Here is a 22,075-nt window from a genome sequence, read left to right on the forward strand (position 1 = left end):
AAAATCAGGTCATGGGTTATCAGGATTGCGCAGTCTACGAGTAGGCCCCAGGTCTCTTCGCACGCGAGAAAATGAGAGGCCTTGAACAACTGACGAGCCAGCGAGACACAACTGAATTTATGGTATGGCATGTAGCGTTGTAGTCGTGTCTTCGCACATAATAACGATTAGAATGCAGTTTTATTTCTTCCAATCAAAATTCGTTCTGATCGTGTCTTTTGCGTGTCACTTCCCAATTAGGGGAGAGAAGAAATGCAAAAGTGTAAGGAGATCGTAAAGATTTTCTCACTTGAAGTTTGAGAATTTGAAAAGAGGTAAATTCTGTAAAATTCATCCTTTCTGTGGAATACATCATACTGACTTGCCGTAACCATCTTTACCCCGATTTTCTAGAATGAATTCTAGAAACACGGAGTAAATTCTGTGATATTCATCCTCTAAGTGGATTATATCCCACTGACTTGCCTATGAGGTTCTTTTACGGACAAAATAACGAATGTGGATACATTTATGTTTTGTTCAATTACGTTATTGTATATATGTTATTTGCCGGCTGGGAGGTCCGTATGGTGAAAAACTGTGACCGAGGTCTTGGTCTGTGGTCCGAGGCCGTAGGCCGAGGGCAGCATTTTCAAGACCGAGGTCACAGTTTTTCACCATACGGACCGACCCTTAGCCGGTAAATAACATATTTATTGTTTTTAAACTTGACGAAATTCTTTCCGAAAGAACCCGAATGATTTATGGACGTAAATACGGCAAGATCTTCCATAAACTGAACAATTTTGGAGTGGGTAAATGGTAGTTAAAATAGAGGTGATGCAAATTTAAGAGAGATGCCTCATCGAAACATTTTCATTTCCGTAACGATAAAGGTGATTTAAAAGGCTTCCAAACAAACTTTGAAACATTATTTTTACAAGTATCTGTCACAATCTGACACCTGTCAATTAGAGAGCGCGCAAGAAAAAAAAAGCGAAGGAACATTTGAAAACCAACAGAACTAGTTTGGCAAGGACTGTCACGACAATGTTTTCTTCAAAATCAGTTAATGATCTAACGGAAAGTATTATTCACTCTCATCGACCATTCATTCATGTACGAAGATTTACCTCTGTTCATTAAGTAAACGGCGAGGAAAGTAATTGTGAGTAAATTTAATTTTTTTATTTTGAAGTTGTGAGAGTTTGCTCGTTTGTTTTCTGTAATGGCGTGTTTAATTCTGATCTTTCCTTCACAAAAACTAAATTCGAACGGCACCCTCCAACGAGACACAAGGGAATGTAATGCGGCCTTTTCTCAAAAAATTCCTTCAATTTCTGTTGTGCAATTTAAGGTACAAATGTTCAAATTGAACGGAATTGGAAAGACTCACCAGGAGCGTATATTTGTTGTAGAACTTAAATTAAAACTTCGCTCGCTCTTTCACTATGAACAAATTGCTCGAGAAAATTCAGATATTAAATGAATGAAAGTTCCATCGTTCAGTTTAACTGTAACCAAATACCTCACGTTCCAACTTTCTGGGTACTTTTTGTGAACGATTAAAATTAATTGCAGAAGGTTTTTAGGCCGCTTGTCAACCAACGTAATGACACTATTGTTTATACAAATTCATTCTGAAACCAATATTTTTCTGTCAACCAAAGTGATTTGATAGAGAGAAAAGAGAGGATTCATAAGTTATTTTTTGGCTTGAGGTAGTGACCGACGTGTTTGCCTAAAAATACTGCCCAGCCGGAAAACGAGGTATATTTATGAAAAATGACAACGAAAGTTGGGATGTACTCGGCGACTCACGAAAGCGTTGCCGTGGCCCGTGGGCAGAGATAGGAAAATACTGACCGGGTAAAGAACCAATCAGATTGCAAGATTCGTTACCGTGCCCTCTAAAAAAACAATAATATGCGTTATAACACAAGTCTTAAAATAAAATAAATCAATTTCGTCCGGGATACATCGATTTTGGATGTCATACATCGATGTTGCGCAGCATACATCGCTTTCCTGACTCATTCACGAGTGACCTTCTGTAACTAAAAGATGTTCAATAAAACGAAAAGATGAGGAAGCGAAAATAGAAGTGACCGGAATTCAGATAAAACAAGAGGCCCCAGGAACTAACACTTTCAAATTGGCGGAAATAGAGGCAAATGATCAATGAAGTTCGAGAAGCACTATGCAAGGTGCACGGATTTGGCTGCCCAACATCGAAGGATTTTTTACATCTTTGGGTAAGCTACTGGAAAGTGCAGAAGGGCAAAGAAACACTGCGTCCTACGACTCGGCTGAATTTTTTAGTCGCCGTTTACGAGAAAACGAAAGAACTCTTGTCACTTTGACTCTAAGAATAGAAGAAGTCTTCTCAAATGAACTTGAGGTGATCTCTGATCTAAACGAACTTGTTTTTCTTATGAACCAACTTTAAAGGGACTTTGAGAGAATTGTCGAGGACTCGGAACGTTCTACGTTTACTGCACCATCGTCCCTAAACGATCGTCTTTCAACTGTGGCTAGGAATGGTTTGGTTGGCACACAGACGCCGGTTTTCGTTGGGCTGATATCGGAAGAATTCTTGGAATCTCCGAAAGAACTTTGCGCCGTCGAAGACATGAATTTGGGTTGCCAGTTGGTGTGGGAGAGAATTTCAGTGATATCTCGATCCAACGATGACCTTGATGAATATGTGAGGGAAATTCTTGAAGTGACACCAAGCGCTGGTCAACGCCTGGTTGAAGGGGGCTTGAGGCAAAGGGGCTTACGAATCCAGCGCCATCGTATTCAGGAATCTATTCGAAGAGTGGATCCGGTTCTTCGCAGTGTGCCATGCCCCTATGCGTTATGGTAAAGTGAAAGAATTCGTTTAAGCGCTATTTAGTTAACACTACCTTCTTTCTAACGAGTCTCTGTTTAAACGGGTCACCTTTTTTAACAGGCCCCCCCCTACACCATTAGACCCCACCAAAATAGTCAGGCAGTTTGTTATTTCTCTAAGGGCAACACCCCCCCTGGGGGGACTCTTGTATAAAAAGGACAGGGATGCTTGTCATACTTTTTAGGGTTTAAAAATGTAGGTTTGGTACAGGAGGAACTTTTGCGTTACCTCTTCGGTAGGGTCTTGAGCGGAAAAAAAAGACAGCCATGGTTAACTGAGTTGTTTCGGAATTGTTTCTTCTTAGGGGTGAAAAACATTTCAAGCTATGCCCATAAAACAGGATCTTGGTACCTTTCAAGGGTTCTTTTCAAAATTTCCGACGAGCACTCCTATCCTTTTTATATGGGAGTTCCCCCCACACAGGGGCAACACTGGTTTTAAATCTGTGATACAAGGGAGGTCAGGCTGTAATTTTGATGCATGAGCATTAATGCCAATTCAATTCATGATTTGAGACACCTCCCCCAATTCTATTTAGCCCCCTCACTAATCACCAAAACCCAGTTTCCCAGCCCCCACCTTCCCTGATATTATGCTCAAAATTCCTGACTATCGCGTCTGTTACTCATGAGTGGTCAACAAATGCCTCTTGTTGTTGTTATGATTACTATTGTTGTTGTTGTCATTATTATTATTATTATTATTTCCACTATCACTCAGATAGGCAGATTTAACTTTTTTTACATACCTTATTTTAACCTAACTTATATGTGATAGTGTAGTGGAACAAATGTCTCCATGGTGTCCAACAAGCACATTGATGGCAACCACAAACTAATAAAAATAAAATGAAAATAAAACAATTGTGATATGACGCCACATTGTGCTTTTGTCTTAGCTTGTGGATAAAATGTTGTCATTGGAGTCGCAAGTCGAGCAATGAGGACTGTAAATTAAACAAGACTGCAAATAAAGCGTGAAAAATAACGCACCCTAGTCGAAAATCGCTTCTTCATTTACGCGGCAAGTTGTTCTTCCACGTTTAGGTTATAAAAACGATGTGATCACACGGCGTTAACGAAGAAACGATAGAATTTCAACTAAGGTAAGCAATATTTATGAGAGAGGCCGATGATCTGGTTTGCAATGACAAAGTGAATAGCAAGTTTTCCTCCGTGAAATCAGCAGGAGATTTTTCATCCGTTGTTACCGGAAAATACTGGTCAAATTTTCCACTAATGCCGACCCCCTTGAATGAAAACTTTTGCTTGAAGACAGAACTACAACGGAGTCTCTTAACTAGTCCCAAGCCGCGTGTTGCTCGATAGATCACAAGATATGATTGAACACTGTATCACATAACGTCAGAGGACATATCTTCAGTAAGGGGACATAAGTACAACGGTACCTTGAGCAAAACGAGCCAGCGAGACAAAACTGGGTCTATGGTATGGCACTGCCTCATTATTAGTGCCAAGTTCCCGGCAAACCTCTTCTCGATTCACTCGTCTCAAATGTTCCCGCGGGTGGAAAAAGGCTCGTCCTGCAGCGCTGAAAATAAGAGGCTGAGTGCTCTTAGACTAAGATTGTACGGTTATTTTATTTCTGCAATTCAGATAGGCTTCGACGATGGGGCAATAGGATTTAAAGGCGCTTCCTTTACAACAGAAATAAAAAATAATGAATTCAACAAATGACTAGGAAATTTCTTCACAGAGCACGTGGTCAGAACATAACTTATTCACATGGGTAATTTTTGTTGCTTTTAGAGATCTCCAGACTGCTGTGTCATGCTGGCTCGCATATCACAGAACTTTCCAGAACATTTCATCAAGTCACGCGATAATTATGTAAAATAGTTCTTATGTAAGCTTCTGGAATGTTCCGGAACACTCTGTGAGCATATAAATCTAAATACTCACTTACGTAGTAGTAGGAGTAGTTGTTGTTGAAAGTTTTGAAAGTTATTCCGCGAGAGAGTTACTGTGGAAGATTGCTCATCTCAGGGAACTTTGGAGACAGCAGTGAGATTGTGTCAGTGGTGAGCTAAGATATAGACTGTGGCGTGCTTATAATTAAGTTTATTGACGTTACGTGTTGTGCTGCTTTTAGAAGTCGCTCTTTGTTTAGAACATTACTCGCTGTTTAATAAAGTAGTTTAGTTTGTGAGAAATTAGTGTTTTTCTGCCGGTTAGATTATACCGTAACAACGACAAATACATCGCCATATTTGGTATTAGAAGAAAAAGAAACTATTTGAATCAGAAGCAACTGGTCGATAATATCAGGAAGTCCACGACAGTGGCTAGAGCTTCGGTAAGCACTTGGTCTGGAATGTTGGCCGTCGAAATCAACATGTATCAAATTGGAACCATCTTTATTCACTAACTGATCGCTGATTCTTTTGTTTGCTTCAATTAAGCGTTTACCTAGAAGATTACACCCGCAGTTTGGCTAGATTTTCAAGGTAGGTTTCAATACAACGTCTGCCTACGACATATAATCACCCCGCACTTCGCTCGTTCCATTTTATGCTTCTTTTATGTACTTTCATGAAGCCAAATGTTTCATCTTGTAAGGGATAATATGATCATTAATTATGTGGTAAGTTTAAGAACATTTCGGAAAGTGAAAGAGCTGAGTCGTTGGTTTAATTTATGAATTCGAGGTAATTCTGCTCATGTTTTCGAAAGGGAAAAACATCAGTATAAACTGGGAGATGGAAAAGCTCAGAAGTAGTTCTGTACACAGTTTGCAGCGAATTGTTCTTGTAAAGAATGCAAAGCTGGTCTTTAAATTGAAGTGATCTGTTTCTGTTTCTCGTTTACGGTTTCGTTCTGGCCGTTGTGTCGACTATTTGCACTTACTGTATAGCGATAAATCGTGTCGAATTGGACCCATATTATCCTCAAATCAAAAGGACGACTTGCGATCGTATCTGATGTTGAATTTCTTTGTAGATACAGATTAAGAAACTTTTTCGCTCGATGCCGTACGCGCATAGTGTTCGTCTGTTGTTATTTCAATTTAAAACCACTATAAACCTAGGTGCAAACGAAATTACCCGGCTAATTACATAAATGAATAAACGTTTCATTCAACCGATAGAAGGTCATGAAATTCAAGTTTAATTAATGATGACTTTGGATGTAAATAGGTCAACGTTCCTCGATCTCTCTACTTCCAGTCATTCTTCACACTCGAAAAAGGAGATATCTTAAAAATCTAGCGAAGTTTTGACTTGAATCTGTGTAGAGGAAATTTTTTGGAAGCAAAAGGAGCAGCTTTCCAACGCATTATATAGAAATTACATGGATTGAGTAGTTTGTAGCAATCTGCTCGAGTGACTGCACATTATGCTAGTAACAAGAACAACTTTATACAACATTATAGAGAGAAGAATGATGAGGAGATATAGCAGACACATGAAAAAACTGCTTTCTTTGTTTAAATTTTCGCATCAAGGTTGGTTTATATCCATTCTGGTCGCTCCAGAGCTTCCCTGACCCTAAGCGTTCTAAGAATACCAAGCTGGTCAAGCCAAAACAACAGTTACGTTGAAACATCTACTCTCAACTGAACAACTACATCGGAGCAAAGTGGTATGTTTTTTGTCTTTCTTTTCACAAGGTAAAATGAACTCAATTAAGGAAATTTCACTCCTACGTCTCTGTATAAATAATGGTAGGGAGGGGAAATTTCCCTTGCCCTATAGGTCACGTTCTGGCGCCTGTTTTATCGAAAAAAGGAAAACAAAAAACAAATAAGTGATCCAATTTGAGGGCTTGTTGTTTGAGTAATGCACTCAGAAGCTGTAGATTTTTTACATAAAATAGCCGGGATAAATATTCCTACTTAATTTTATGTAAATTGCATTGAGGGAGGATTTAAGAGGGTGTAAAGGTTCGAGGAGTTTGGGTTTCAGTATCGATCCTATTGTGGTTTGAAAAGATTTGTAGATTTCTGTAGTCGTTTCGATTCAAGCAAAACGTTATCGTATTTTTCGCTGATAAAATTGAATTCAACTTTAACAATTTCCTTCCTTTCACGGAAATTTCGAAAGTTCCTGTGTGATAAATTCGTCTGAGTCCAGGCATGTCGGAACCACTTACGGCTAGATACAAACATCCGGGATTTTTTTTTCAGGATTTTTAGTGTCAAACGGGGTTTTTAGAAAATTTGAGGATTTTAGAACATGTAAGGATGTAAGGATTTTTGGACGATACAATGGGCCGGGTGTCCTACGGGAAAAAATTCGCACGCGGGCTAGTTTCACTAAAATCTCAGCAAACTAAATATCAGAAGAAAGCTTAACAATTGCAGTTTACGAAAAAAATATAATTTAAGCGACTTTTCTTTTAAGGAACTGTCAGGAGCCGGTAAGGCGTGAAAAGACCGAAGGTTCTTCTATTGAATTTATCGGGTATCGGATGCCGCAGCACGAGCAAAAGGGCTTCATAGTCTTTACACAAGGCAGGCGGTGTGCGCACTCTGATTGCGTTGCATCATGGTCGTAAAACGAAAAGTGAGTCATTTGCATCCTGTCGCGGTCGAGTTAACATTTCTGGTCGAGTGAACATCTCTGGTGGCAGCAAGATAGCGTGAATAAACGTGAAATGTAATGGGGATTCACTGTCTTTTGCCGTTCTTTCGGAAGCTTAAAAGTGTTTGCGGGCCTATGCGACTCTTGTTATTCCTCCGTGACAAATTCGTTGCTACGAGGCGACTGAAGAGATTCAGAAAGAATCGAAACTGCAGCCATGTTCTAGAATCTGTTCATTTGGCAGCATTTACAATCACAGCCGATGGCTATGTGAATAATATTAAATTCGCGAGTTATTTAGCAGGATTCGACCCTTGACATGCAAACGCATTACAAAGAGACAGCAACCTTCTAATACACGAACTATTTTTCATGTCGTACATGTAAAGGCGTAAATACAAGATTCGCTGACCAAGATAGCAGATTTACCATACAACACTCGCGATGAGTTAATTTACTTTTACTTATGAAAGTATATTTACAACACAATTGAGTATACAATAGTAACGCTGTGTAACGTAACAATAGGCCTTTTCTTGGCCATAATCGGTCTCAAACACCAGCACTTAAAATGCGAGAAAAACATGCACCGTTGGAGAGTATTTGAGAGCGTTTGGTCAGCGCTGTTAAAGAAGGATCAAAGTGGCCATCCAAATCTTTGAAGGGCTCCAAACTGCGATGTACATCAAATTTGACCTTCTCGAAATCCGGTCTCAAATTACATACTAAAAAAAACAGTGATAGCGTTTGTCCTTGAGAACCATAGAATACGTGACAAATACGTACAAAAAATACTTTTACATATTCAGAATAAATCAAATTTCGTGTACCTATGGTGAAAGGGAAAAGGAACAGCCTAACTTTTACGGAATCTTCAGTCAAAATGTGCCGAATTCGGTCGCTTTCACCGCCATATTGAAAATGAAATTACCACAATGCAACGCAATCGGAGTGTCAACATAACTGTATCGGGCATATCGATATTCTGAATAGTTGTCTAGATATTGGCATCTAAAGTCGGAGTAGCTAGAAATATGGGAGGATGGGAGGCGTGTTGCGTAAATAGACGCCACGGGACAAATATTTCAAATATCAAAATTTCCACCCACCTCCTAGAATGTTTTGGCAAAATTTGACGAAGATCGGTCCAATCTACATACCTTATAAATTCGCTCAAAGTGGCTGTATTCCTCCTAAAATCGTATGCGAGATTTTAGCTCATAAAGATTTGCAAACAACTCACGCGAGGAGATTATCTCGCCTCCTGAAACCTCAAAACAATAGGACAACGGGACCTCCTGACGTCAGTGACGATAGATCAAGATTTCCAGGGAAAAGTAACCCATAGCAGACAAGTTTTTTATTTTTTTTTTATCTCGATCGCTCAGTGGAGCGTCGAGGAGACGACAAAATAATGAGCAAAGTTGCCAAAGGCTAAGCAAAAACCCGATTCGAGGCGATTGTTCATGTTTTTGTATCAAGGCTGGTACATGCATAAAGAAAAGGAAACCTCGTTTTTAACATTTTGTATGGCAATTTTAGTTTGACGGCGATTTCTTTCCGCCAGTACCAGTCGCTTTCACAAAGAAATTTATTTATTTTCTTGAAAGAATGGTACCCTTTCTTTCTTCCCTGGGCCTGTTTTTTTTTTCTTTTGTTCTTTTTTTTTTTTTTACTAAGGACTTTCATCCGCTTTTAATTTTTCCACAAACAAAGAGCTTGTGAATTTTGTAAAGTACTCGGCAAACAAAAAATGGAAAGAACACGAACTGACGAGCCCCAACATGAGCGCTTGCCGCGAAAATTCCCCCAGGGGATTCGCTCAGGTCCGCGATTATGACACCTTTCTGATTTCATGATTAAACTATTATTTGAAAAAAAGGGTAAGTTTCTAAAGAAACTGAGATGCTGCGTCGGTGGGATAGTATAGCAGGTAATTTTGTGTTAACAACTGAGTTTAAAACGTAAATTAGCCACCGTAAAGGGTAGAAAAGCTGACATTTCGAGCGTTAGCCCTTCTTCAAAGCGATTGACGAAGGGCTAACGCTCAAAACGTCAGCTTTTTTACCCTTCATGGTGGCTAATTTACGTTTTCAACTCAGTTGTTAACACTAAATTACTTGCTATTATTTTATTTTTTATAGAAACATTAGGTTGAATGTTTGAATTCAGTTTGGTCAAATAAAAGAAAAATTGAATTTTTTCGGTCTCTGAAGGTGGGAAGTAACCTTAAGTCACGATTTATTCACTTGATTTAACGATTTTACTACAACGCATTGGTTAACTCCCACCAACAGCTCTCTGCTTATTCGAAAGAAAGCACACTAACCAACCGTTCTAAGCACGTGGAACAGTGCTATATACGGGGCGATAAAAACACGTGCCGCATACAGGTTTGGTTATTTACAGATAAACGAAATCACTTATAAGTGTCAATCAAATTAAGAATAATTAACGTATCGTACAGTTCCCAACAGTAGTCAGCACTTTGTCACGGTACAGCACATCGTATTGCACTGGGTTGCGCTAAGTCGACTTGGAGTCACCACACGAACGGACTAAACTGTGCCAAGTGTATTGCGATGTTCTGCTACAAAAATGAATTGGTGAGCTAAGAGCTATTCTGCCGTCGATGTGGAACATCAAAGAGAACCGAACATAAAAATGTGTTGCATGGCTGGTCAGATGAGAGATCTGCTATCGAACATTACTTCGAACGAGGATTTCGTTATGATGCTATCGTTCAGCTTTTAGAAAAATACCATCATGGTTTCTATGAACTTTAGGGCTCTAATGAGAAGGTCGCGTGAGTATGGGTTGAGAAGGAGAAATGAAGTCCATTCAGAGCACGAAGTTCGGGAGATAATTAAACGTGAAAACGAAGGCCCTTCATCACCTCTTGGATATTATGCAATGTGGAACAAGTTAAGAACAAGCTACAGTATTGCTGTTCCATGTTGGGGTGAGAGTAAATTGGCGGCAACTTTTCCTGGCCGAAGCCTTCCGCGGCTTGGCGCAAGTGTCACGTGACAAACTATTTTTTCTCGATTTGCGAAAATTTTCTGGATTTAGAGAGGATTCTTGGATTGCAAAGTATTTTCGATTTTCGTGAAAGTTATTTGTGGATCTATGTACTAAACCAGGATTTGAAATTGTTTTCTCGATTTGACAAACTTTTCAAAAGCGATTGGTCTCAAAATTATCGATTTTGAATATTTTTTCGGATTTTCAAAATATTTTGGATTGTCCCTTTTCGGCTTCCGTAAAGAAAAGATTACACAGGTTAAAAATATGACATTCAAATCATCTAGACAAATAAAGAGATAACGTTTCAAATTTAGTGTGGAGATCATTTTGATATTGCAGTGTTAACCACTTTTGATTTATTCACATTCTTTCGTACTCTGTTCAGAAGCCCCAAGCACGCCCTAGATCGACACGCGACAACAAACCATGAAATAAAAAACATTTTGAGGAAAATTTCGACGGGTTAAAGGAAGAAAGCAGAATGTTTTTTTTTCACACAAACCGAGTCAAAGTCATCAACCTGTCGATCTTCATAGCGCAAAAAAAATCACGTGATCCAATCGGGTTGATATTTGGCCAACAAGGTAGGGATAAGTGGGTTAGCCATATGAAACCTAAACGCGCTACTGAGGCGAAATTAATTATGTTACGTTATCACAAGGAAAGACGGTGCATTGGTGCAAGGAAAATGCTAAATCTTGTCACATAGCATTCAAATGTTGCTGTTAAGTCATAGATTAGACAAACAATCACTTACCTTTACGAGGTCATAGTAACTTGCGAAGTCTATTTTGCTTGCTAATCTAGTTCTTAGCATGATGTTACCAATCGTTTTCGACCTCATTTGAGCGTAAACCCAGACCGATTTTAAAAAAAACTAAAGGAAAACAGCCGGGAAAACAATGAAACGTAATAGCTGCTGCAATTTAACGTTTCATCGTGATAGCAAGGTCAACATTTATTTTGCTAGTCGCTCTCCCCCCTTCCAAATTCTCTCCATACCCCTTTTGAACCATCTCCACTATGACTACCTTGGGGTAGAGGGGACTTGTTGGAGACAGGAGAGGTAGCTGTTTGACTGTCAGTCACTTAACAAATAGATTCTATGTTGATGTATGACTAATCAGCAATGGATCACAGATGTCACAATGGTAATAACAAAAAAGTGGCACACAAGGTGGTGTGAGTGTGTCACAAGTGTTCTTTAAAGAAGAACCAACCAAAACACATGCATAATACAGCTAATCACAATGATAGACAATGATAATGATAATACCGCTTTTAATCAAGATACAAAATCAAGAAGAGTTGTAGATTATGGTAATAACGAGAAAGTTAATCTACCCCAATAATAGGAAATAAAGGGACTCTTCTTCTCTGTCACACTATTTTCTCTAAACGTTAATCAAAGACAGGAGATATCTTACGTTTTCCCACTGATTTATTCACTGACTATGTATGCCTTTGCTCTTGTTTCAGATCTAATGGGGTATTTATTACATCAGCGGTGATTTTCTTTAAAGATGAGCGTATCTGAAAATGATAAGAGATGGCTCGTGGTTCTGGTAGCCACCGACAAGATTGTAGCTCCAGTGTTGAGGGATCTCGTGGCCAAAGGGATTGGCAAACTGAATGGTTTTTTAAATGATCATTTACAAAATATTTCAACACCATGCAGTCTACAGACATTGACATATTCAATATGTCACCCATCTGCCCCTGCAAGGCCAGATCCTCACCTTGGACAACTGAAATTTCAAAACATAAACAGCAATGTGGGACTAAGCAGACGGGACTACAACTACTCAGTCAATAGCTTGGTGGATCTTGCCAAGTTATATCTTCCTGGTCACCTTACAAATTTTGCGGCATTTGACAATTCCATGGATATGAGCGCTATCTTGCGCCTTTTGGGACAAAAAAATTACCCTACCCAAATATTCGTCCCTTCAAATCCTTTCCTAGATATTAAGTCACTAGCCGATGACGTCAGAAATGCGGTGAGAAATCCTGGAGCTCATTACAATGAGAATATCTGGACGGAACATTTCAAGAACCAGTGCTTTGAAAAGCTCGAGGCTTTGGTCAAGGCCCTCGTATTACCTGCTGACCAAAAGAAGGATGCTTTGGATCAACTTCACCAATGGAAAACAAAAGGTACAGTTTTATCTGTTTTAATTCAGTTAAGATTACTTTAATATCAAAAGAAATCCTCAGCGGCCAGAAGAAAAGGTCTCAACTTGTGAGATGATGGATATAAGCAATCGTCAGAGTGTAGTTTTTTCTGCGCGAACAGAATTTAACGTTAAAGTGTCAAATTCCAGTAATAGCTGGGATTGCGCTTTCTAGTCGCTAAAAATTTGTTTTCGTGGTGATATTTGCAATTGCATTCATTTACGCTTTTGTTCTCATTGATAATGTTGGCCATGCTCGTAGTGCAGCTGTGGCTCACTACGAGGTCATTCTCTTTGAAATCTTGAGGAGTTTGTGTGATTTGGGAGGGAAACGAGAGGAGGAATAACATTCATGGAGTCTTCGTCCTTTCTGATAACTGAACGACCTGAAGGCCAAGTTCGTTGAGATCACTGACTCGTTCCACCACGATGCTGTTAAGCGGTGAAATTACAACGGCACACGCTTTAGAAATATTTGCGACACAAAACACCTGTTTGATAAAGCTCTTTCTAAAGCCGGTTGGCAAAATTGCGAGAACGTCTTTTCCGGCGACAAGAGCTTCTAGTACCTCAGTCTGATCCGATTTCAGTGAACGAGTTGTCGGATTTTATGCGGCTAGGCTGGCCTAAAGGGGGGCGATACCCGCCTTCGAGTGATAACCTAACAGGCAGACGTTTGCAACCCCTCGAAATCTCGCTGCTTTGGACTCTCATTCCCCCCCCCTCTCAATTACCACAAGGTGTTCACCCATCAGCTGGGCAGTGGTCGAGCACGAACCTGCCTCAGAATACTTCGGTTCACCGAAGGGTTAAAAAATATACCCTCTTCATCCTCGATCTTAAGCCACCGAGCCATTTACAACCCCTCCTTCAAGCGGCGAGGTGGTAACCTCGATGTTAAACCCCTGCATTTCATTAGCCAGCGAAAAACCTAGCCGGTGTTTGCAACGTAAATTGAGCCCCCTCCGTAAACCAATGCTTTTATCACTCAACCACATTCCAGCTATGAAAACTTTGCTCAATGGCTGGGGAAGACGGGGCACAAGCCCGACTACCAATCCTGCAAAAAATGGTGACACCAGGATGAGTAAGACAAGCCCCTTCCAGCCTCAGACTAAACTTGTTAACCTTCCATGCATACTTTTCATAAACATTTTTACCTCATGTTATTTTGTCTAACATTTTAATTCTGTCGATTTAAGGCTGGAAGCTGATCATTGCTGACGATTTGACTGACCTCGTGAACACCTTCTGGCAAAATCAAGACACAAATTTAGACTCGCTTTTATCCATCGTTGAGAGCCTTTTGAATCGATATGATTCTATCGAGGAGCGGGTTAATTCGACGGATGAGCGTTTGGAGTCATTGGTGGAACGACATGATGAGCTGCAAAGACTTGTTGAAGTAGTTGTTGAAAATTTGAAGAAAAATCAAGGTAAGTCTAGTAAATAATAAAAGACAATCTTTGCTGTACATTAAAGTACCTAGAAAATGGACCGACGTAAACATTTAGGAAGGAACGGAAACCACTAGTGAAGCAAAATTCTAGAAGGAAAGTGAGTTTGTAATTGTCAACGTGGCCAGAACCACTCTCCGTTAAGTTCATTTTTCCTTAGTGGACGCAGAACGCTGTTCTTTGACCTTTTTCCTTGGAAAAAGAAACCAGGGATGGAAGAAATTTGAGTAAATCATACGCCAGGAAAGATTTGTCACACCATTTAAAAATCCGTTCCGATGGAGAACCTTCAGTATGTACATATGACTGTTTTTGGTGTTTCTGACTGCTTTATCAGGTAATTGGGGAGAAATCTTTTAGGATAGGATGCAGAGAGGAAATGTAGATTCATTAATTACGTGTCCCTTTTTTATTAGTTAACCCGATCAGTGGTGCACACAATCAACGCGGAGTTCCAGCGGTCAGAACCTCGAGTCCTTTCTCGAGGACCAGTGTTGAGTCACCAGATGACCTCTCTGAAGAAGCATCCCGAATGAATGAGGTAGTGATTTCTTTAATGTATAGCAGCTTATTGATTTGTGTCAGTCAAGAAGTTTCAACTTACTTTATTTTAAATACCAGTGATGTTTGCGAGCGGATACAATTGGTCAGAAATTTAGGAGGTTAATATTATTACCTCCTACAAATGGCTTACAGAAAGAATAGAAAGAGCCTGAAAGTGACTGCAAATTCACCCCTGTATAGACCATCGTTTTTATTTGTTTAAAAATGTAAAACTCGTTATTTACTGGCCAAGCTCCTCAGTCTTTTCCATGACTACTTGCTGGTTTGTTTTGTTTTATTATATTTATCCGTTGTATTGGACTTAGCAACGAAACCAAAGACTAGGGAGGTTAACCACTACCTATGTTTGATTTAGGAAAGTGGTGATGAGACATGTGAAGGCTCCACCTCTAGTGGAGTATCAGAAAACTCCATCGACTCTTTAGGAGGTGAGTTCTAAAGATGATGTGATTGTTTTATATCTGCATGCTCTCAATCATTAACGTCCAAGATCTGGTAGATGGACAAACTTTTTCCGGTTGACGAACTGCGAAGTTTTGATTTATGTATTCACAAAAATGGGCAAATTGAGAACGAATCAAGGTCCATAAAAACGCAGGTAAACGGAAGTGTTTTGCATATTTGAAAGGTCTGCGTTAGGATAAAATTTCCGAATCTAAGAAATCAGAATATTACACATCGTTTACAACTCGGAAAATGGCGGAGAGCATTTCCGAGTTGTTGTTGTGGCCAAAAATCACTCCTTCCAACCACTCCTGTTAACTTTTTGGTAAGTCCGCTATACGGCTTTTCGCATGTTAAGTTCCTGTGTGCAGCTCAACTGATAGCTGAGAATTAGTGAAAATTTTTACAGTCTGCAGCTGAGATCTGGGATAAGAAGATTTTCCTGATGGATAAAAAAAGTGGGCCGAAATTAAGACTGCGGGCATAAGGTTTACACACATATTGTGCATACGGGGCACTCTGATAAATATCCTCAAAAATCCTCATTACTATACAAAAAATGGCGACGTTTCGGGTGAAACGAGAGAAACGTATGTTTTGGTAGATTTAAGTTTAAAAAATTGAAAAAGGAAAGAAAATAACGTCAAAAACGAATAAGAAAACTTACTAAAGCTTGGGGTCAAGCGAGGAGGAATTGAATGTGCTTCCAGGTTTTTATAGTCTGAAGTCAAAACCAACTAACCTTACTAATTTAGTAGCTTGAAATAATTAGTATTGGGTGAACGGCTTCGTTAAAATGTCCTAGAATTGAACCAAATGCCATTGAATCCCACCGAGTCTGCCTTAATTTGGTGACAGTGAACCTAATGTGGCCGTAAAAATCAGGCATATTTCAGGATTGAAGGGGACAGTGAGAAAAGCTGAATGAGTGAGCGGCAACGGAAATTGTTTAATTGTGGTTCTGTTGCTTTTATAATGCTAAGTTCCATTAGTTTATGGATCTCCAAAGTATTTGGTCACAACATTATCCGAAAAAGAGCAGGATTTTATGGTTTTCATGTTTCTCGACGGAAGAATTTATTTTTGGAAGACTTAATTAGTCTTTTTGATTGACTTACCTTCATTTGATCAATTTACTTGTCTGTTGACTTGCTATCCTTTCTTCTTGTGGATATCACAATTAACAGAGGATTTGCCTGAAAACCAACTCCATTTGGAATGCATCAATCCAGACATCGTTCTTTTGAAGGTATTATATTAAGTTTCCTGTTGTCATCTAGCAGATCGAATGCGAGCCATAAGAGATGGCTTTTTAAACCGTTGTACTTACAATTCAAACCCAAGTTTTAGCTAAGGTATTGGACCAACTGAGAAGCAGTTAAGTTAAAGTGAAGAGGAGAGAGGAGAGGAAGGAGGAAACAGATTGCTGATACTGTTCATCTTGTGTACCGTCTTGCGAGAACCGATGAATAAATTAGTGAATTACTACATATTTTGTGTAGAACGATGCCACTTTTCAATTGCATGATTACGACTTATTTTTTGCCTTCAAAAGGGTTCACCGGCATTTTTTTTTTATTAGCGTCAGAACGGTGCGCCATTTAAAATCGAATTTACGGGAAAGCTTCCTGAAGGGTTGGAATCCGGAGTTGCGGATTTTGAAAATTTAGGAAAGGGAGTAAGATTAGTGAAGATGGGTGACAAGACTTTGTTAGGAGAAGCTCTTCCATGTAAGTATATCTTCTTTATCATGATATTTAATTTGTAGTTTGATGCAGTAAGGAAGGTAGATAGGTCAAAAATTAAAATACCTCGCTCAGGGACACTATGTACATTCCTTTACCTTACATGGGAAACGCAAGAGTTGTTCCTTTTTATAAAGCGGTATACTTTTAAGTCGTGAAGTGATCGAAAATATGCTTTTCTTTGATAATTAGAGCCTCCTACCAAAATTGTTACTGGGAAATTGCTCTTACCACTGCATGCTGGTAAATTCACATATTTTTAACCGGTTTAAATCTTCCTTCTAAAACAAATAAATGGGTAGCTCACCTCCAATCATTATACCCCCTAAACTATAAATTTGTGGCCTAGAGGGTGAGATAAGTTTTCCACATTTATCTCATAGATTACTCACCTCGTATGTTATTGGGATAGATAGCTAAGATTTGAGCATTTTAATCCATAAACATTGCAGACTCATCAAGAGAAGGTGCTTTTAAAGTAACAGTCTTCTCACAAAATCGAGGAAAGTGTTTGGGGAAGACAAAAGTTACGTACATAGATTTGATAGACGAGGCGTTGAAACTAGCAATCGGTTGCCCAAAAACGATGGTGAAATTCATTCAGGTTGCCATTCCATGCCTGAATGTAAATTCTGAAGGAGGTACTTGCGCTGCTGAAAATCCTACGAATGGAGGTAGGTATTTATCTTACCTTTTCAGTTTGTATTTAATTGTTTCTTTCTTTATTATTTCCTCTTAATTCCCTTAACTCTAATGTCCTCAATCCAAAAGATTGAAAGCTTGAAAAACAGATTTCAAACCTTATTTGAGTTAAAAGGATTGTGGTTGAACAGTATTTTGGGGACATTTTTTATCTCTATTTTAATCTAGAGGAAAAAAGGAGTGATTGATGATAATAGAGCCAGAATAATGCAACAAAAAAAATACCTAAACACGGACACAATAAGATCTCTCCCATAATTTTTTTAATTTTTTTTTATTTTCATAACAATTGTAGGTCCTTCTGGTTGGGAAAAATCTTCATTGTCAGTTCAACTCCTACAAAGGTTCATCTATGCAGCAGCCAAAGTAAACGCTGTTTGGTTTATTCGACTTATCTTTGACCTACCCGCCGGACGAATAGCATTTGATTCGTACAAAGGAAGACCGCTTTTACCAGAATATGTCGCGAGAGCACGTGGCCACAATCAAATCGCCGAATACTTGAAAGATGTGACCAAAAGGTAAGACAAGTTAAAAGTGTTTGCCCATGTAGATTCAAGCCATCAACTGAACAGAATTTAGTTTGTATATTCTGACTCAGAAAAAGTGCTTCGCTATTAATAATGTAATAGGACTGAGTGGAGTCCAATTCGGTCTGTAATTATACAAGTAATTAACAAAATCAGGCGACCGCGATGCGGGAGTCCGATTTCAGTACTTATTACGAGTATGATTGCAGACAGAATGGACGGCATAAAGTTCTGTTACCAATTAAGCAAAGCTATGACAGAATTTGGAAATGAACTAGCCATCGATTATACCTTTTCATGAAAAACGACACTTAACTCGGCGAATAGCGAGGCAGCAGTGCGCGCACATAACGGGTACTATTCGATTACACACGCATGACGCGTACTTTGTCCTAATACCAGAGTGATGTAGCAAGAGGACGGGAACGTCACTTCAGAACGGGAGAGCGCGCGGATAGTCTGAACACGACTCTATTTCGACTTCTTAGTTTCATCATGATTTCGCCAAAATCCGTTCAAAATGCTTTGCAGCTTTAATTAAGAAGGTGGTGCTCAAAAGGTGTGTACTGTCATGAATGATAAGAAATTTTCGGCCAACAAGGGAAAAAACGACAACGATTTCCAAATTATACTATGTAAAATTATGAAGAAAAACGAGTAGTACTGAAATCTAGTGGCTCGAAATGAACTAACAGCGACACAAATCGCAGAAAAAATTATCCAATGGGCTCTAAAATCTGACAGATGAATCAACAGAAACGAGACTTAACTGGAATGGAATACATTTTAAAAAGTTAATCGCGTAAAAGGATTCATGTTAACATCTCGCTTACCGTATCTATAATTATCCTCTGTTCTCGCTTGTTGTCATAAAGCTATGACAAATAAAACGTCTCGTTACAACGACTGTTACTTCACGTATGAAACACAACGGGGGGACGTTCCCGACCTAGTTTCCAATTTTTTTTTTGCTGCGCGCGTCGTTGTCAACTGACGTTCCCGTCCTCTTGCTAAATCACCCTCTTCCTCAAATTGGGCTGGTGCTAACCCACATTCGCTTTGGGCATGCACCATTTGTAATTTGCACTCGTGTTATAAATTTGTTGAGAACTGCAAGGACTTTTTACCACAAAGTCCGAACTGAAAATTTTTTCATGCATATTATCATGCATTTTCCACTAAGGATATTGTTATGCTTCAGTGCCAAGAGCTCATGTAGCAACTAAATTCTTAAAAATCACGGTGTTTTAATTGTCAAATGGCAGATACTCTGAAAGTGAGAGAGTAGATGAAAAGAAGTTCAACACCATCAATTGGCAAGAAATCGTTACAGCCATTGAGGCAACACAAGAAAATCCGAGTAAGTTAATATCTTTACATTAAATGGAAATAAGTATGTAGCAATAGATATGAAAATTTGCAACAAAAGGCTCACCGCTATCTTTAAAGAATACCTGAAATCCGTTCTGAACGCCAATTGTGGCACGTGGTTTTCCACAGAAATGATGACGCACAAAAGCATTCCTCAACTACAAGCAAGTGAAATGGTGGGGTGCAAGGGGACCGTGCACTTTTGCCAAAATTCAAGTTATTCGGCCCTTTTTGTCCGGAATTGTCTAGAAAACGATTCTTAAGGGGAAGAACGTCGGATGAAAAAGTAATTTCTAGAGTCAAGCGCACCTCGATAACTGATGTGCTCACTATTTAAATTGGAGGAAACTCGTACCAAAAATAAAGATGATTCGCAAAATGTCCTTTGACTCTAAATAGATGTGTTTTTCCAGTGCGTGACAAAAATTAACATTTGTAACAAAAGCTAAACCCTTCTTTCAAGTCGTTCCCAAAATGTACCATGGGTCCAACCTTTCTAGGATGGTATTCCAGAAAGACGTCGAACTATGATAAAACTGACTCGTGCTACTACAGAAACAAAAAACCAAAACCTCAATTTGTCTACATGCTGGCACAACATGAGCTGTATCATTTTTTACTGGCTCTAATTCCAAACCCAGTCAAGATGTTTATTTTCAATAATTGGTTTTTTCAGTTTATTCAACTTGGAACTCACATTTTACATGTAATTGTGTTTGCTTTGTTCTAATTTTTTTGCCATTAATTTCGTAGAATTACGACTCCTGCTATAGTAATTAGCTCAATTCGACAAAATAAGTTTAATTATTTATTTTACGGTATACTTTGTTTTTTTTAACTCATTGTTTGTTTTTCAAAGGCGCCTGTGGCGAGATCATCGAAACTAAAAAGAACATAGATAGTCATGAAGCCCAAGGTGACGACTTGAAGTCCAGCGTTTCATTTCAACCAGAAGATGGAAAAGAACCGCTGCTAAGATTTTGGTTAGGCCACTCTGCCAGAGCATTTGAGCACTACGCAAAGCTAGCTAAAGACGCATTCCGCGCTGTTGGATTTGCGGAAGAACAAATTAGTGCCATCGCTTTGACAGCGTCTGACTCCCCCTCTTTAGAACTTCTCATAACAAAAGATGGTATCAAGCATAAGATTCATGTCGATGTCAACCTTCTCGAAGGCACCAATTCAAGTGTCGAGTCTTTGGATTTGAAGCGGGAGCTTTATCAGACAGGTAAAGATGCCATCCGTGTTTGTCTTTCTTTTCCCTATTCCGTTGGAAAGATACATAGATGTTTCCCTTCGGACCGTAAAGATTTGTCGCTAAGTTACGTAAAGCATTCGATTGTACTTTTTGCATATGTATAGCCGGGGTAAACAAATTCTTCAACGGTAGTGGAAGTCTTCAATATTTTGCACATCACCTGTAACGAGGGTAATCTCACAAGGAAACTTAAATTTAATCCCTTATCCGCGTAATAAGGAACTGAGCTGCTCTTATCCATCTATCCTCGAATATTTCTCAGCACCGAGAATGATGGAAATATTTCCCAATTGTCAGTCGAAGACCGTTCTGCCGGAGAGATGGGTTACACAGCAATGCAGATATTCAAAAATAAAGACAAAAGTTCGAAAACAAGCAAGCAATAAAAAGCACAACACGAATTGTAAGACTTCACACCAACGGAGAACGAAACATTTAGCAGACAAAAGGCATTTACGGGCATATGGATCTATTGAAGAAACACCGCCGTATTAGGTTATTTCTTAAACCTCGAACATTTAAACCCGGAACAATTTTTTCGTTTCGGTATTGGCAAAAATGAACGCTCCATGTAAACGAAATAAACCCGTAAAGATTTGGTCAACTGGTGGTGGAAAAAGTGATGTAAATTCAGACGCCCAGTACTACAAGGCGTATCTAAGGTGCAAAGCATGCCCAACTCCAGCGTCAACTGTAACGATAAGAGGTCTACACAGTTAACGTAATTGTTTTTTTCTGATCGATTTAATGGATGGTTTTGTCTCTTTTCAGCTGCAAACTTCAACGATGTTCCATCACAAATGAACCTCACTGATCCGAAGATGAGTGGCATTAAAGGGTGGTTTAAGAACGAGAGAGCTTTCCAATTTCCCTGTATTTGGCAAGTGTGCAAGTTTCTTTGGTCCCCTTTTTATCTCCAAACTCCTTGGAAATGCCGTGACCAGGAAGAAGGAGTTGTGTTTTTCGAAAAAATTGGTCACCTGAAGGTGGCTTTGTTTAAGTCCGGGGGGAACACAATCCTGTTGGCTTTGCTGTTACCTCAAAAATTGTCATTATTAAATTAAGGTCGAAAGTGATACATTTAGATGTTTGCACAAGCTAACTGGGGTGGGAAATTACAAAAAGAATCCAGTTAGAAAAAAAAAAACAAAACAGGAAAGGTAGATACCAAATATTGGAGAAAATGTTTGGGAAAACCTCAGATTTCTTTAATTGCTTAGAACACTTCCATTGATTCTCCTTATTCATAACAATATCTATTTTTGAGTAGATAAATTAGCCTGCAAATTTATCAACCTAACGGATGAGAATACAAGTTCTGGAAATTTTGATTTCATATGAATCTGGTTCATGCATGGTTCCCCAAAGATTCTTGCCACTACAAT

The 22,075-nt window shown here is 39.1% G+C and overlaps 1 protein-coding gene and 1 pseudogene across 2 annotated transcripts; both read left to right on the plus strand.

Annotated features, from left to right (window-relative positions):
- The first annotated feature begins 2,179 nt into the window (after window positions 1–2,179).
- Window positions 2,180–2,848, plus strand: LOC131784565 (uncharacterized; annotated as a pseudogene).
- Window positions 2,849–4,768: 1,920 nt separating this feature from the next.
- LOC131784563 (uncharacterized) lies at window positions 4,769–22,026 on the plus strand. Of its 2 annotated transcripts, none has more exons than XM_059101386.2 (14): window positions 4,769–4,916; window positions 5,298–5,342; window positions 6,341–6,477; window positions 11,925–12,602; window positions 13,822–14,055; window positions 14,493–14,617; window positions 14,996–15,068; window positions 16,272–16,333; window positions 16,667–16,814; window positions 17,282–17,503; window positions 17,827–18,052; window positions 19,327–19,421; window positions 20,292–20,660; window positions 21,462–22,026. In XM_059101386.2, the coding sequence occupies exons 4-14, from the start codon at window positions 11,969–11,971 to the stop codon at window positions 21,752–21,754; spliced, it is 2,481 nt and encodes an 826-aa protein (XP_058957369.2). In that variant the 5' UTR covers window positions 4,769–4,916; window positions 5,298–5,342; window positions 6,341–6,477; window positions 11,925–11,968; the 3' UTR covers window positions 21,755–22,026. The 2 variants fall into 2 exon arrangements, with proteins under 2 accessions (XP_058957369.2, XP_066025953.1); XM_066169856.1 differs by lacking the exon at window positions 4,769–4,916 and adding an exon at window positions 5,012–5,191.
- Window positions 22,027–22,075: the final 49 nt, after the last annotated feature.

This window comes from Pocillopora verrucosa, chromosome 7 (assembly GCF_036669915.1).
Source record: "Pocillopora verrucosa isolate sample1 chromosome 7, ASM3666991v2, whole genome shotgun sequence".
In the NCBI taxonomy this organism is placed as follows: domain Eukaryota; kingdom Metazoa; phylum Cnidaria; class Anthozoa; order Scleractinia; family Pocilloporidae; genus Pocillopora; species Pocillopora verrucosa.

Excerpts from the sequence above, each read along its gene's own strand:
- LOC131784563 (XM_059101386.2), top strand. The coding sequence starts at position 11,969 with ATGAGCGTATCTGAAAATGATAAGAGATGGCTCGTGGTTCTGGTAGCC. Across the intron at positions 14,056-14,492 it reads AAATTTGAAGAAAAATCAAG|TTAACCCGATCAGTGGTGCA; the intron begins GTAAGTCTAGTA and ends CTTTTTTATTAG. Across the intron at positions 15,069-16,271 it reads CTCCATCGACTCTTTAGGAG|AGGATTTGCCTGAAAACCAA; the intron begins GTGAGTTCTAAA and ends CACAATTAACAG.